Source organism: Rattus rattus, chromosome 12 (genome assembly GCF_011064425.1).
Source record: "Rattus rattus isolate New Zealand chromosome 12, Rrattus_CSIRO_v1, whole genome shotgun sequence".
NCBI lineage: Eukaryota > Metazoa > Chordata > Mammalia > Rodentia > Muridae > Rattus > Rattus rattus.
In genome coordinates this window covers 48,706,867-48,720,406 of record NC_046165.1, presented here as the reverse complement: position 1 = coordinate 48,720,406, position 13,540 = coordinate 48,706,867, and the positions used below count along the sequence as shown (strand labels likewise).

At 47.4% G+C, this 13,540-nt stretch overlaps 1 protein-coding gene across 1 annotated transcript in view; it reads left to right on the top strand.

The window, feature by feature from the left end:
• Erich6b (glutamate rich 6B) overlaps nucleotides 1-11,018 on the top strand; it is a 38,358-nt gene extending 27,340 nt beyond the window's left edge. The window contains exons 8-12 of the mRNA XM_032917370.1: nucleotides 1,572-1,723; nucleotides 6,114-6,199; nucleotides 6,362-6,514; nucleotides 8,224-8,452; nucleotides 10,812-11,018. Of these exons, the coding sequence (XP_032773261.1) occupies nucleotides 1,572-1,723; nucleotides 6,114-6,199; nucleotides 6,362-6,514; nucleotides 8,224-8,452; nucleotides 10,812-11,018 (827 nt within the window). The remainder of the gene's footprint in view (nucleotides 1-1,571; nucleotides 1,724-6,113; nucleotides 6,200-6,361; nucleotides 6,515-8,223; nucleotides 8,453-10,811) is intronic.
• Nucleotides 11,019-13,540: the final 2,522 nt, after the last annotated feature.

The window sequence follows — 13,540 nt, the reverse complement described above, 5'->3', positions numbered from 1 at the left end:
AACTAGGACTCTGCTTAAATGTTACCTTCTCAGAACTAATTTCCTTGGCTGCTTCTTACGAAGCAGCGTTTGCACATACCACATAGTAGTTCTTCATAGTACTTGTAACCTTCTGGCATATCATAAGAGACAATAAGGACAGTAGCCCCCTGGATGCTTAGAACAGTTCTTTGTACTCGGGATGTTTACTGAGAACACAGTGGTCCAGCAGTGCCTGCCTCTACCAAGTCTCTGCTAACTCATTCCCACTCAAACCTTTAGCCACCCAATACTTATGCTAGAGCCCATCATGCATTGCTTATAGCATCCTTCCTAAAGAAGTCACTTGGGCTTAAAAGCCTGGATTACTTTCCTCTACAAACTCCCATGGCAGCCTATACAGGCCCCAAATGATGAACACCCAGGATTTGCTTTACTAACCTCCCCTGACCAAGGTGCCAAGTAAACCAGGCTCCCTATCACTACCAAGAACATTGTGAGAGATGTCACAGACAGCAGCTGTCCTCACTGTGGCCCCTAGCACCACATTCAACTCACCACGAAGCATGGGAAGGGAGCTTGCTCCTGCAGCCCTACTGTTATAAAAATGGATAAAATGATTGATATAGAAACATGTTTCCATGGAAACTAAGTTAAATGGTCTCTTAGATGCTCAATAAGAAAACAACTTTTAAAGAACTTACTTTCAGTCCAATGTGAATCAAACACACAAAAGATCTGAAGACCAGGTAGGATATGTGACATATAAGACTATCTGATTCTGCATTCAATCTATTAGAAACTGCCAAACCCGAATGGTAAGAAATAAACTATGGAGCTGGCAGTGTGGCTCAGTTGGCAGAGTACTTGCCTTACCTGTACTAGGTCCTGGGTTCAAACTCTAACACTACATAAACCAGGAGCTAACACATGTGCCTGTAACTCTAGCGCTCCAGAGATAGAGTAGGGAAACAGGGGATCAGTGCCAGCCTGATCTACATGAGACCCTATCTCAATAAATAAATAAATAATTGAAAACCAGGAGTGCGGTTTAAGTAGAAATGATCACAGAGCCCCAGTCATCAGACCTCAAAAAGAAAGGCTTTTCCTATATCTTAAATAACACATTGGCATTTATATTTTACATTAAAAAAAAAACTCGTCCAGGGTACATTTCCTTTGCTTTGAAAAGTTAGGCCTTGAGATAGCCCGCGTTTTCATTTGGCAGCCAGGCATTGCGCAGAGCGCTATGTCCGTGCTCTTAGCGAGCTTGCAGCCACACCCCTGCATTCCCAAGGCTGTGCTGGACGTGTTTCACCTCTGCCTCTTGTCCAGCACCGGGCTGGCACGCGTTAAGCACATAAGGATATTTGTTGAATGAATGAATCAACAAGAAACAGGCATCTGGGGGTTCGGCCCCCTCCTTTCTGTTTTCAAAGGCCTTGCTCCCCGGCACCCCTCCCCCTTGGAGAGTGGCTGAGCCCTCAAAGCCCTGTAGCACCTTGACAGATGGAGTGTAGCTTACTTCCCCACCGTGTCACAACGGATGCAGTCGCCTACTGAAAACGGTTGTCATCACTTGTTGAAAACAGCTAGCCAGTCGACCCCAGAGACGGCCATCACTATTAATTACCTAATGTCTCTGCAACCGCCCGAGGAGCCTGAGGCGAAAAAATCCACAAGCAGTTATTCTCTCATGAAGAAGTTGCACCTAGACCACAAATGGGTACAGGCAAAAATGAAGGTAAAGATGGTGGCGTGTCGGTGAGTTCGCCGTGAGGGGGCTAAGATGGCGGCGTGTCGGTGAGTTCACCGTGAGGGGGCTAAGATGGCGGCGAGTCGGTGAGTTCACCGTGAGGGGCCTGAGTTTGAGGGGCCTTTTCAGTTGTGTCTTGGAGTCAAGTGAGGCACAGGCATCATCAGAACGCTGTCAGGGCCGATGTATGAAGTGGACACCACCAAGAAAAGTGTTCTCAATATGTCAGGATACAGCTGCCTGTGTGGGTTATTGGAACATTGACTAGGGTTTCGGTGGGCATGGTTGAGTCTTCTCCCCTAGGGCCTGTATTAAGCAATGTGAGGGAACGGGATAAAGAAACTGCATAGCGGGGCTGGAAACATGGCAGAGAATGTAGAGCTCTTCTAGGGTACCTGAGTTCAATTCCCAGTACCAGTATCAGGCAACTCACAACTACCTGTAACTCCAGCTCTGGGTATCCCACACCTCACCTCTGGCCTTGTTAGGTAACCACACACACACACACACACACACACACACACACACACACTTACTTTAAAATAAATAACTTTTAATAATAAACTACAGATTATTAATGGTTCCCTTGGTGATAAATTAGAATCAATATTTTAAAAATCGGTTGCACGCGTAAATAGATACATAAACTATAAGACAGGCATAGATCGGAGCTAGAAGGCTGAGGCAGGAGGATCACCCATAAAGAATCAGCCTGGTTTATATATTAAGACCTGACAGGAAGAATGAGGGGCAATGGAAGGAGAAGAGGTGGGGAAAGATGGAAAGAGAGATGGAGGAAGAGAGGGGAAGAGAGGAGAGGAAGGGGAGGGAAAGGAAAGGGAAGGGAAGAAAAATAGAAAAGTTGTCAACCTGTGAAGAGACATGAAAGAAACTTGAGTTCAACTTCCTGGCAAGACAGCAGACTGTATGGTCCAACTTTCTCACATTCTGGGACAGTGACAGACTGTGGTGGCTGCAGAGGCTCTGCAGAGAGAGGAGTAGACAGAGTGGAGGGTTTTCAGGGCCATAAAGCCGTTCTGTAATGATTTCTGTATGACACCATAGTTACATAGTACACGCCATTGTTCATGTGTCTAAACCCACAGAATGCACAGCCCCAAAACGGACCCCAGTATGAACTGCGGACGTGGGGGGCGGGCAATGGTGTGTCGGCATACGTTCATTGATTGTAACAAGCAGACCACTTGAGGAGAGAAAGGCTGAGGCTTGGACATGACACATTTCCGCCCAGCTTTGCTTTGGCCTGCCCCAACACAAACAGTGTATTTTTGAAACCTGATAAGGCATCTCGCTTGAGACTGATATCGTTGAGCCCTGAGTGGAAACTGTGTTTGAAATGTCAGTTGATGAGCATGCTCACAGAAGCTCAAAAAATGAGGTATCTGACCAGAGGATGATGAGTTTTATACCTTTCGTGAACGTGTGCTCAGAGCACACACAAGGCCCTGTTGCCAGAATTCCTGAGATGCACAAGACCATAGCCCCAGTCCTGTAAGGCTATGATCCAGTTGAGAGAACTGGTACACAAAGATACTTTTTGGTGCTTTGTCACTAGAAGAAAGCAGGGTAAGGGACTGAAAGAAAGGATGCTCCTGTCTCTCGAAGGCCAATGGGAAAGGTTATTATTAGACCAAGCATCATGTAGGCGAAAGCATGTCTGGAGTAGGGACAGCACCAGGAGGATTCTTGAGGGTGGGGATGGGGGGTACAGCAAACACAGTGCAAAGGAGTACGAAGGCCTGCATCATTTCCCCAGGACATCTGTAAATCAGGAAGACACCAACAGCAAATCTACTCTGATCATTTCCTGCCACTCTGCTGAAATACTGAGATCTTTCACTCAAGAAACGGGAGGGTTTCTTTTGATTCACAGTCTCAGGGGCCTCAGTCACCAGTTGCTTGGCCCTGTGCCTTCAGGCCTGAGGTGAGAATGAATGGCACAGTGGAACGTATATGACTGAGCAAAGCTTCTACTGCATGGTGAGCAGGACACAGAAACACCACGGAGAGGGCCAGGGTCTCAATTTGCCCTCCAAGGTCCTGAGCCCTACGAACTGCTTCTTCCAGCTAAGTCCACACTTCCCAAAGCTTCCATCAGCTCCCAGCAGTGCCACCCGCTGGGGACCACACCTTCGATGTGTAAGCTTTCTAAGGGAGGAAGATCCAAACCTTAGCATCCATTGATCGCACAGAGCCCCTTTCTCCAGGACTCTAAGGCTTGGCAGTCAGGACAGTGCTCAGTAGCTACTGAAAGTAAATGGCTTAACAAACTCTTGCTCACATCCGTCCAGTCACCTTAACCTCGGAGTGGTTTCCCTATGAGATGGATCTCAAGACCTTGGCTGTTCTATCAGAGCTCTTATCATCCCAGAGTTATGGTGTCTACTTGCCTGGACAGAATTCACAAAGCTAAAAGCCACATTTAAACTCCACCAATGAGGGCAACACACATGAGCACCCATTTACCAGCAAGGGAGCTGGGTGAGAGACTCCAGCTGCTGTGTCCAGGGAAGAATGTCACCAGTTTGCCCTCAGAGGAAAATCAACTATCCGTGTTCAGATGATTCCGCTGGCTTTGTTTTCAGTGAGGTGGAATAGATTAGATCCACCATAGTGGATCTTCTGGTCTCCATACATGCTCAACACCCTCCATCTCTCAGTCCTATGTGTAGAAGGGAAATTGAGGCAACTGAACCCAGCTAAACTCCTGCAAACTAGATTTCGGCTCCCTCACGCCCCACCCCGCCCTCTGCCCTCCCTCACTTCCAATAAACTAAAGGAAGCATTCTCCAATTAGCCTCATCAACTCTACCGGAGGCACACAGCTTTTCTAAACACCCGTGGGACATCTGCAATGATGCGGTACTCAATAGCCCAGTAAACAAACCTCAGCCAACATCACTTAAAGTATGTCCTCCTGCCCCCAATGCATTCTAATTAGTGACAATGATGGTGTCCTAACCATTGCCAAATAACAGCATGCTCACATAATTCCAATGTCAAAGAGGAAATCATATTGGTCCTTGAAAGTATTAAGAATGGACTAAGGACAAAAATAAGATGGGTTCACTCCTGGAAAACAGCTAAAACAATATTGGACCTCACTGTTTCAACTGCTCATAAATGCAGGGAGAAGAGGGGATCGTGAAGAAGAACAGTGAAAATCCAAAGAGTAAATTAGCATCCAGAGCTAGGAAAGAAACTTACAAGACAGAAAAAAAAAACAGGATAAATAAAACATAAACCAGTCTGCAGAAAAACTAGTAAAGCAAGCAGGCTTCCTGGCAAGACTGATCCAGGAAAAAAATGCCTTTAAGTTATAAATATGAAAAGGAAAGACATGTGAACAGAGGAAGCCAAGAATTTTTAACACCATATGCAATCTTTGTATGGCAATAAATGCAAAGTTTTACATAAAATTACCATTTCCTAGAAAAATATAACTTACGATAGTGAAATCAAGAGCAAGGCTTTGAAAACCTAAATTTCCCAGTGTTATGTGTTGAGCCATCTTCCCGTAAAAGGGTGTGTTAAGGTCCTAACCTCCGGTGCCATAGAGCGTGGCCTCATCTGGAAGGAGCATCCCTAGGGATGTAATTAGTCAAAGATGAAGGAATAGTGGAGAAGGGAAGGGTAAGATAGGACTGTACCCACTTTCAGGCCACCAGAGGACACAGACTAACGGGGAAACAGAGGCAGAGACTGGGGGATGTGCTGGGAATGGCAGGCTGTCACCAAGCACTCAGGGAGAAACAGGAAGCTGCTTTACTCCCAGGTTTGAGAGATCCAATGCAACCCACACCTTTCTTTCACACACGTTGCCTCTGCAATGGTGAGAACACATTTCTTTTCTGAGATGATTCACGTGTAGGAGTGGTTCGCTTGCATGTACCTATGTGTACAGCGAGCGTGCCTAGTGCCTAGAGAGGTTAAAAGAGGGCTTTGGATCCCCTGGAACTGGAGTTACAAATAGTTGTGAGCCATCATGAGGGTATTGGGACTAAAACCTGGGCCCTCTGCAAAAGCAGCTAGTACTCTTGACTTCTAAGGCACCTCTCCAGCCCCGAGAATACAGTTCCTTAGAACAAGATGGCCTAGGTGATTAAAATAACAGTTTCTATCTAGCTGTGTATGCCCCAGCCTCACACACATGTACCGTGGGTGGAGTTGAGCTGCCTCCTCATACGAACAGGTAAACTGAGACCCTAAGCACTCCCAGTGAGTTGGTAGGAGTCACAGGCCAGGCAGCATGTGGGTGCTCAGAGCCAAATAGAAGCAGGAGCTGAGGGTGCAATGGTTCCACCTGTCTTTGAAGGACAGCTGTCACCTGCCTGCTTTCCTTATCTCTTCTTCCCAGGTACATCAAAGTGATGGAAAAATAACTGCCTACCACAGTGGAAAGAGCTTCCATATATTTTTTCCTAATGGCACAGGCCAGATATAGTATCCACTGAGGAAGAGGGATGTTCATATTGACACCTAAAATGTCTGTGATTCTGGCCAAGGGTGTGGGTTTAGACTGAGGACTGTGTCCTCTTCAGGGTCTAACCTTTCTGTGGGAGGAGGCTGTCCCAAGAAACCGATTGTGTCTTAACCAGCTCGCAGCTATCCATCAGGAAACCTGGCTCTGCTCATCTTCTGCCAAGGAGTCGAAAAATTTACCTATATTGTTCTAGAAGACTCCATACGTATGACGATCCGAGGCCTTGTTACCAACTCTGGCCATGCCACCTTCTACAATGAGGATGGAAGGATCTGGTAAGTTTGAGTCTTCAGATGCCAACACCTGAACCACCGGGAATCTGTATGGTGGAATTTGGTGTGCATTGGGAACATGAGAAGGGGCACCACAAAGGACTGGTGCAGACCCTGTCCTCAGAGAAGGTACCATAGCATCCCCCAGTACAGACCCTGTCCCCAGAGAAGGTACCATAGCATCCCCAATGTAAAAGAACAACCATGGGCTCTGTTGCCACAGCTATTGGCTTCACCTCCAAACACCTCCTAAAAGCCCAACATTATGAGAGCTGACCCAGGAGGCCCTGGGTCCCACTAATTTCAGAAGCCTTGGAGTGGGGCTTGAGACACACACATACCATATAAAGAATCCAGGGTCAAAAGGCACATTCTAAATATTTCATTAAAATTAAACTTGTTTCTTAAATCTCTAGTTCTGTTAATGGGGTAAACTATCTCTTCACAGTTCAAGATAACCAGGTCCCCTCAAACCGTCCCTCACGCTTTCTCAGGACTTTCTGTTCCAGACCAAGTGGCTACAGTGTTGGGGGGCACACACTGGGTTAGTTACCTTATTTTCATCAAAACCAAACTCACTTTTAATTCTAAAATCTCCTCTCATCCCTTTGCCTCAGCGTGCAGACATCATTTCTGGGCTGGCTTCTTTGCTGAGTACTACCCGCTCTCCCCTGAAGGCCATGTGTGCAAGTGCTGTCCTCACAGTCATATCCCAGATCCAGGAAGCACATGGCCTTGAGGCCAGAAATGTACTTAATGATCACAACTCTTGTCACACAGTAGGGTCTCTTCTCTCTAAAGTTGTAAGTCCAGAAGAGAACTTGGAGACATATGAAATCTGACCACTGGAGGTGAAGAAACTTGGACTCAAAAGGACAGTCACTTGCCCTGAGTGGTGCATAAAATAAGAGGCCCAGGATCTTCAGGCATCTACTCTCCCTGATGTAAAGTTAGGTCTAAAGCCATCAAATAGCAGCTAAAATCCCAAGCTCTGCCAACAGCCACAGGGCAGGGAGATGGTCAGGGCAGAGCGAGAGCTGATTCCATCCTAAGGATTCTGCTCTTTGGGTCTTGATCCACAGGGAAGGGAAGAACACAGCAAAGCTCTGGAGAGGCATAGGAGAAGTTGTCCTGTGTGAGGAGGCTAAGGGAGGCCATGACTGAGTCTGAAGGCAGAACCTGGACTTGGGTGGACATTCTTGGTTAGAACCGCTCTATCCTACTATCTTAGGGTTACTATTGCTTCAGTCACCAAAACAGCAAGTTGGGGAGGAAAGGGTTTATTAACTAGGCTTACACTTCCACAGCACTGCTCATCATGGAGGAAGTGAGGACAGGAACTCAAGCAGGGGAGGAACCTGGAAGCAGGAGCTGATGCAGAGGCCATGGAGAGCCTCTTACTGCTTACTGGGTTTCTCCTCACAGATTAACCCGCATGTTTTCTTATGAAACCCAGGACCTCTAGCCCAGGGATGGCACCATCTGCAATGGGCTGGGCTCTCCCCATCCATCACTCATTAAGAAAATGCCCAAAGCTGGGTCTTACGGAGGCATTTTCTTAACTTCTCAATTCTTCCTCTTAGATGACCTAACAGTCCCACCAAACCTTTGTGGGTCCAGAAGGAGAAGGGGAAGTGGGAGGGTCAAAGGGGATCAAAAGAACCACATCCTGGTCGCAGCACAGTAGTGTCTGACACATCGCCTTCTCCTAGGTTGAGCATGAGCAAACTCCTGGGCTATTACTTCCCCAAAGACAAGTGGCAAAAGGCCTGGAACTGGTGGAACCTGTACCTACATGTGCACGCACCCCCTTTTATGTGCATCACTTTGAAACTCAACGAGTACGTCCGTATACAAATACAGAGCCAGGACAAGGTCATCTTCTGCTTCCTCGCCCCCAAACAGAGGCAGATTTGTTTAAACATGGGCGCCAAGTTCAAGGTAAAGTCTTTACTCCCCTCCAAAACTCAGACAAAGGGAATAGAAGAAGGGAGTGGGGGTGGACCATATTGCCCCAAGGACCCACTCTACATGACCTACCTCTTCCAGCTAGGCTGCACCTCCTGCATGCCACCGTCCCCAACAATAATGCCATCATATTCAGAGTCCATCAAGGGATTAACCCGCATCTAAAACACCGCACACACAGAAGTATGCTCTCGTCATCTCCAAGGTGACTCTCACTCCTATCAAGATTGACAGTTGTCTTGGTTAGGGTTTTTGTTGCTGGACAAAACACCATGACTGAAGCATCTTGGGGAGAAAAGGATCTATTTTGCTTCCACTCCTACATCACTACTGATCATCAAAGGAAGTCAAACAAGGCAGGAACATGGAAGCAGAGCTATGAAGAGGCCATGAAGGCGCTGCTGGCTCCCTTTCCATGCTCAGCCTGCTTTCTTACAGAACCCAGGACCACCAGCCCAGGGATAGAACCATCCACAAAGAACTGGGCCCTCCCCATGGATCACTAATTAAGAAAACGTCCTAGGGGGGCCTACAATCTATTCATATAGAGGCAATTTTCTCAACTGCGTTCCCTCCTCTCAGGTGCCTTTAGCCTGTGTTGACACAAAAGCATGGAGCACAGCAATCAAGGTTAGCTATTGTCTTAGCTAGGGCTTTTATTGCTGTGAGGAGATCCCATGAACACTGTAACTTTTTTTTAATTTAGAAATGTATTCTGTTTAATCCACAAGCTTTATATAGCTCTAGTTTAAAAATAAAATAAAACAAGTGGAACCAAGACACTGCCCAGGCCCTTCCAGCCAGCCAAATACACAAGCTCTTCAGTTGTGCATACACTTAGAAGAGTAAGGAAGAACATGAATGGGAGCCACCATGTTTCATAAACAAATTTATGTAGCTAGTCCTTCCTGGGTCTAGTAAGTCACCTTTACAGAAGAGGAAGAAGAGGGGAGAAGAAAACAAAACAACACAATCTGAAGGGGAAAACTCAGAGTTCCAAGTCAGCTTAGGAAGAACTGTTCCACAGGGCAGCCCTAAAGCCCGGGAGCGGAGCCTACACTGAGCTCTAGAGCTTGGAAGCTGCCAGGACAGAAGGTTCCACGGCCAGCAGAGTGGCTGACCACTCACTCACCCAAACCTCTGTGGTACCTCAGCAGTGCTCTCACTTCTGGGCAAGCTTACAAACCTATACAAGGTAGGAAGCATAATTTACATGGTTGCTAAGATTCAAGAGAAAAGGGAGGAAAAAACAACAAACCAACCTCTGGGAAGAGGTGAGGGCATTTAAAGGAACCACAAGAATTTTTTGTTTAAATAAGACTTATTTGTTTGCACTGTCCCTGTCTTCAGACACACCAGAAGAGGACATCAGCTCTCATTACAGATGGTTGCGAGCCACCATGTGGGTGCTGGGAATTGAACTCAGGACCTCTGGAAGAGCAGCCAGTGCTCTTACACTGCAACTCTTATAAACAAAAGCATTTAGTGGGGACTGGCTTCCTGTTTCAGAGTTTCAGTCTACTGTAGTCATGGCAGGAAGCATGGCAGCACACAGGCAGACATGCTGGAGGAGCCAAGAGTTCTACATCAAGACTGGCAGGCGGCAGGAAGAGACGGAGCCACTAGGCCTGGCTTGAGCATCTGAAACCACAAAGTCTACTCTCTGTGGCACACTTCCTCCAACAGCGCCACCCTATTCCAACAAGGCCTTATCTGCTCCAACAAGGCCACGCCTCCTAATAGTGCCACTTCCTGTGAGCCTATGGGGGCCATTTTTATTCAAACCATCACCATACCATATTGCTTTTGTTTTCCTCACATGTATTTGGGTAACATGCTAGCACCTCAGGCTTGCACACCAAGGAAACCAATGCCCCAAAGAGCTCACTTGTTCACAGTAGCCCTGTCAGCAGTCAAGGCAAGATGCAAGGTCCTTCCCCAATTCAGTAGTCTCTCCCTCCCTCTCCCTCTCCCCCCTCTCTCTCTCTCTCACACACACACACACACACACACACACACAGAAACACACAGACACACACACACACACACGAAAAATGGCACAGACCAGCAGACACAAGGCCTGGCTCACCTCTAGTTTTTCTGGAAAGCAGTATCAGCGTCTATCAGCAGACCATGTGACCATAGGAGAAGGTCAGGTGGGCATCTGGGACACAGTAAGAAGGCTGAGGGTAGCAGAGCTAGTGAATCAGATCTGCCCTTGAGGGTGAAGGTTCTAGAGACATTCATCATGGCTACAGCAGGGCTCAGTCATGGGTGGCATACAGCATCTGAGCAGCAAGGATCCTCACCCAGTCGTCTACTTATCCCACAGCTTATCAACTCAAATATTCATGAAGCCTTAATGAAGAGGGTGGTCCTGGAAACAGTACCCTACTCAACATCATGGAAGATCCAAGTCCTTCTGGAAAAAATAAGTAGGAGTCTGAGTTTACTGACACTGTCTGATTTGGAAGACTTCATAGTAGTGGTCAACATGGTGTTCAAGGACCTCGGTGCGAAATATCAACTCTGGTCTTAGAGTAGCCACCAAAATGTCTCAGGCCTCCACTGCATGTCGTGGGAAAGGAGAAACCTCAGGGCAGGGCACATACAAAGACTTGGAGAGTCGGTTTGTAGTCCAGGACCTGTCATAGCTCCTTTCTTAGGGGTAAAAAATTGGGTTTGTGAGGAGGGGAGTTCAACTGAATCTGAGGCTGGGCACAGAGTAAGCTTGGTAGTTATCCTTGACCTAACCACTAGAGACACACTATTATCTCAGTAAGTAACCTAGCCAACATGTCTGTCCCCTTGCTCTCATCCCTGTAGTACAGAGATTCTTCTGTGACTGTCAGGACACACCAAGTTCTGTCCTTCATTATCTGTGTGTTTCTAGGTCAGAAGCTTTATGCCTCAGTTTTGCCAATCTGTAAAATGAGCCTAGAAATGGTTCCTGCCATGATGGAGTCAAGAGTATTGGATTCATTCATGCAGGTTGTATCTTTAAACAGTGAGCCCACATGGCGAGCATCATTGACATTACTTGTTGCTTGGCCCCTCCACAAATGTCAGTCTCTAAGTTAAGGCTAGGTGTCTGCTTTCCCTTGGTTTACAGGATCAGTCCTGTCCTCTGTTCAAGGTCTTTTTTGTCGTTTCTAACTACCCTTTACGGAGCCTGAGCCATGGACTAGCTTGGCCTTGTGCTAAGGGATCTTCATGCTCTGTCTCATGTGGCTCCATGACACAGGTAGTATTTTTCCTGAAGACACAGAGTCCAAGAGGGGCACAATGACCTTACATTCCATGGGCTGCCTGTCGACTAAGTGACATCACCTTGTAACTACATGGTTATTGTACGAATCCCCACCTCAGAGTATCTCCAAATCTCAAGACTTCCCCCAAACCCTTCTGCCCTTCACCCGCTTTGTCACTGGACTCACACCTATGGTTGTTCATCCTGGGTCCCTCGGGAAGATTGTCTCAGCCACTGAGCTGCCATTGACATTGTTCAAGTCACACTCTGCTCTAGGATTGGCACATTTGCAGAACAGTGCCAGGCTGGGATTGCCACAGAGACCCTCCCTTGAGGACCCCACTGTTTCTGCACTGCCTTCAGGGCTGTCACTAACACTGACTATCACAGATGGCCAACTGTCCACCCAGCTCTGTCACAGCAAAAGAAAACATAGACAGAAACCCAACACCAGCCTGCACTTAGGTCCCTAAGCCAGACACTGAACCAAGGTCCAAGGGACCCAAGATTCACTCCTCAGCTGGGGTTCTCTGGATCACTAGTAACATCAACTCGGTAGCCAGACCAAGCAGTCACCTAGTTAAAACACTCAGCCAAAGAAGTGACGGTGACCTCTGGATCAAAGCCTAGGAGCCTAGAGCCCAGGAGGCCCCATCCTGGGCTGCCTAGTTTGTCCTAGAGAAACGTTCTATACATCTTGGTTCATAGGCATCTGTCTCCTGAGCACTCTCAAGGCTCCTAGTGGTCTCTCGTTCACCCTTATTTCATTAGATGCAATTTGGTCCAATCCACTGTGGCAAGGGAGGATGGAATTACATAGTCAACAAAACTCATGATAACCTAGGCATTCAAAGGAGTAGTTTGTAGAAAAGGAGGAGTTGAGCTTGGTGCCCAGCCCTGCCACAAAGTGCCTTTTATATAGATATAGGGTACCTATTCTTCCCAGGATGACCCTAACCCCAGCCTCAACCAAAACAAACAAACAAACAAACAATCTTCTCAGCCCAGCCTAACAGTTAGCCATTCTGTAGTACAAACAGTGACACCCAATGCCCAAGGGCCACCTCTGTGGCCTACTCCCTTAATAATTTCCCACTGGCTGTCACCCACCCTCACCAAACGTCACCAACCCCAAACCATCACCTGAGCAGCTGAAGGGTAGCTAGAGAGAAGGTTCTCAGAGGTGGGACACAGTCACTTCTGTGGGACTGTCACACCTTATTGGTGATTGGTGTCACTGCAGAATCAGAACACTGTTGCAAGGTTATGAGCTGGGACAAACATGGCGCCGTGCTAACATCCCCCTGCACAACATCAAAGGTTTAGTGACCTCTTGACACTACATCTGTGCTTCATGCATTAGAAGCCCAGGTCCTTAGGCTGAGGCGCTATTGGAAGGTAGAGGAACTTTTCAGAGATGGGGCCCAGTACAAGGAAGATGGATAACTGGGTTGTGTCCTCTAAAGACCCCGGCTGCTCCTCTTCCTTCCTTGTAGCATAAAATGGCTTTGCTCCATCATCCATGTCCTACCATAACACTCAGCCCCCACAGGACCAAAGACATGGGATCAGGCAAGCATGAGTGAAGCCAGGAAGCAGAAGAATTCCTCCTTTCACATTGTCTCAGGACAACCTAACACTGTGCACACGCTGCCTCCGTCCCTGACAAAGACCAGGGGTATGGATGGAGCCAGCATGACCACCCACACTACTGCTACAGATCACCCTGGCAACTCATTTTGTCGGAGAAGGGGGTATTGTTTTGTCTGTGACGGTCAAGTGCACGTCTGCCTTGACAAATAGTTCATGCA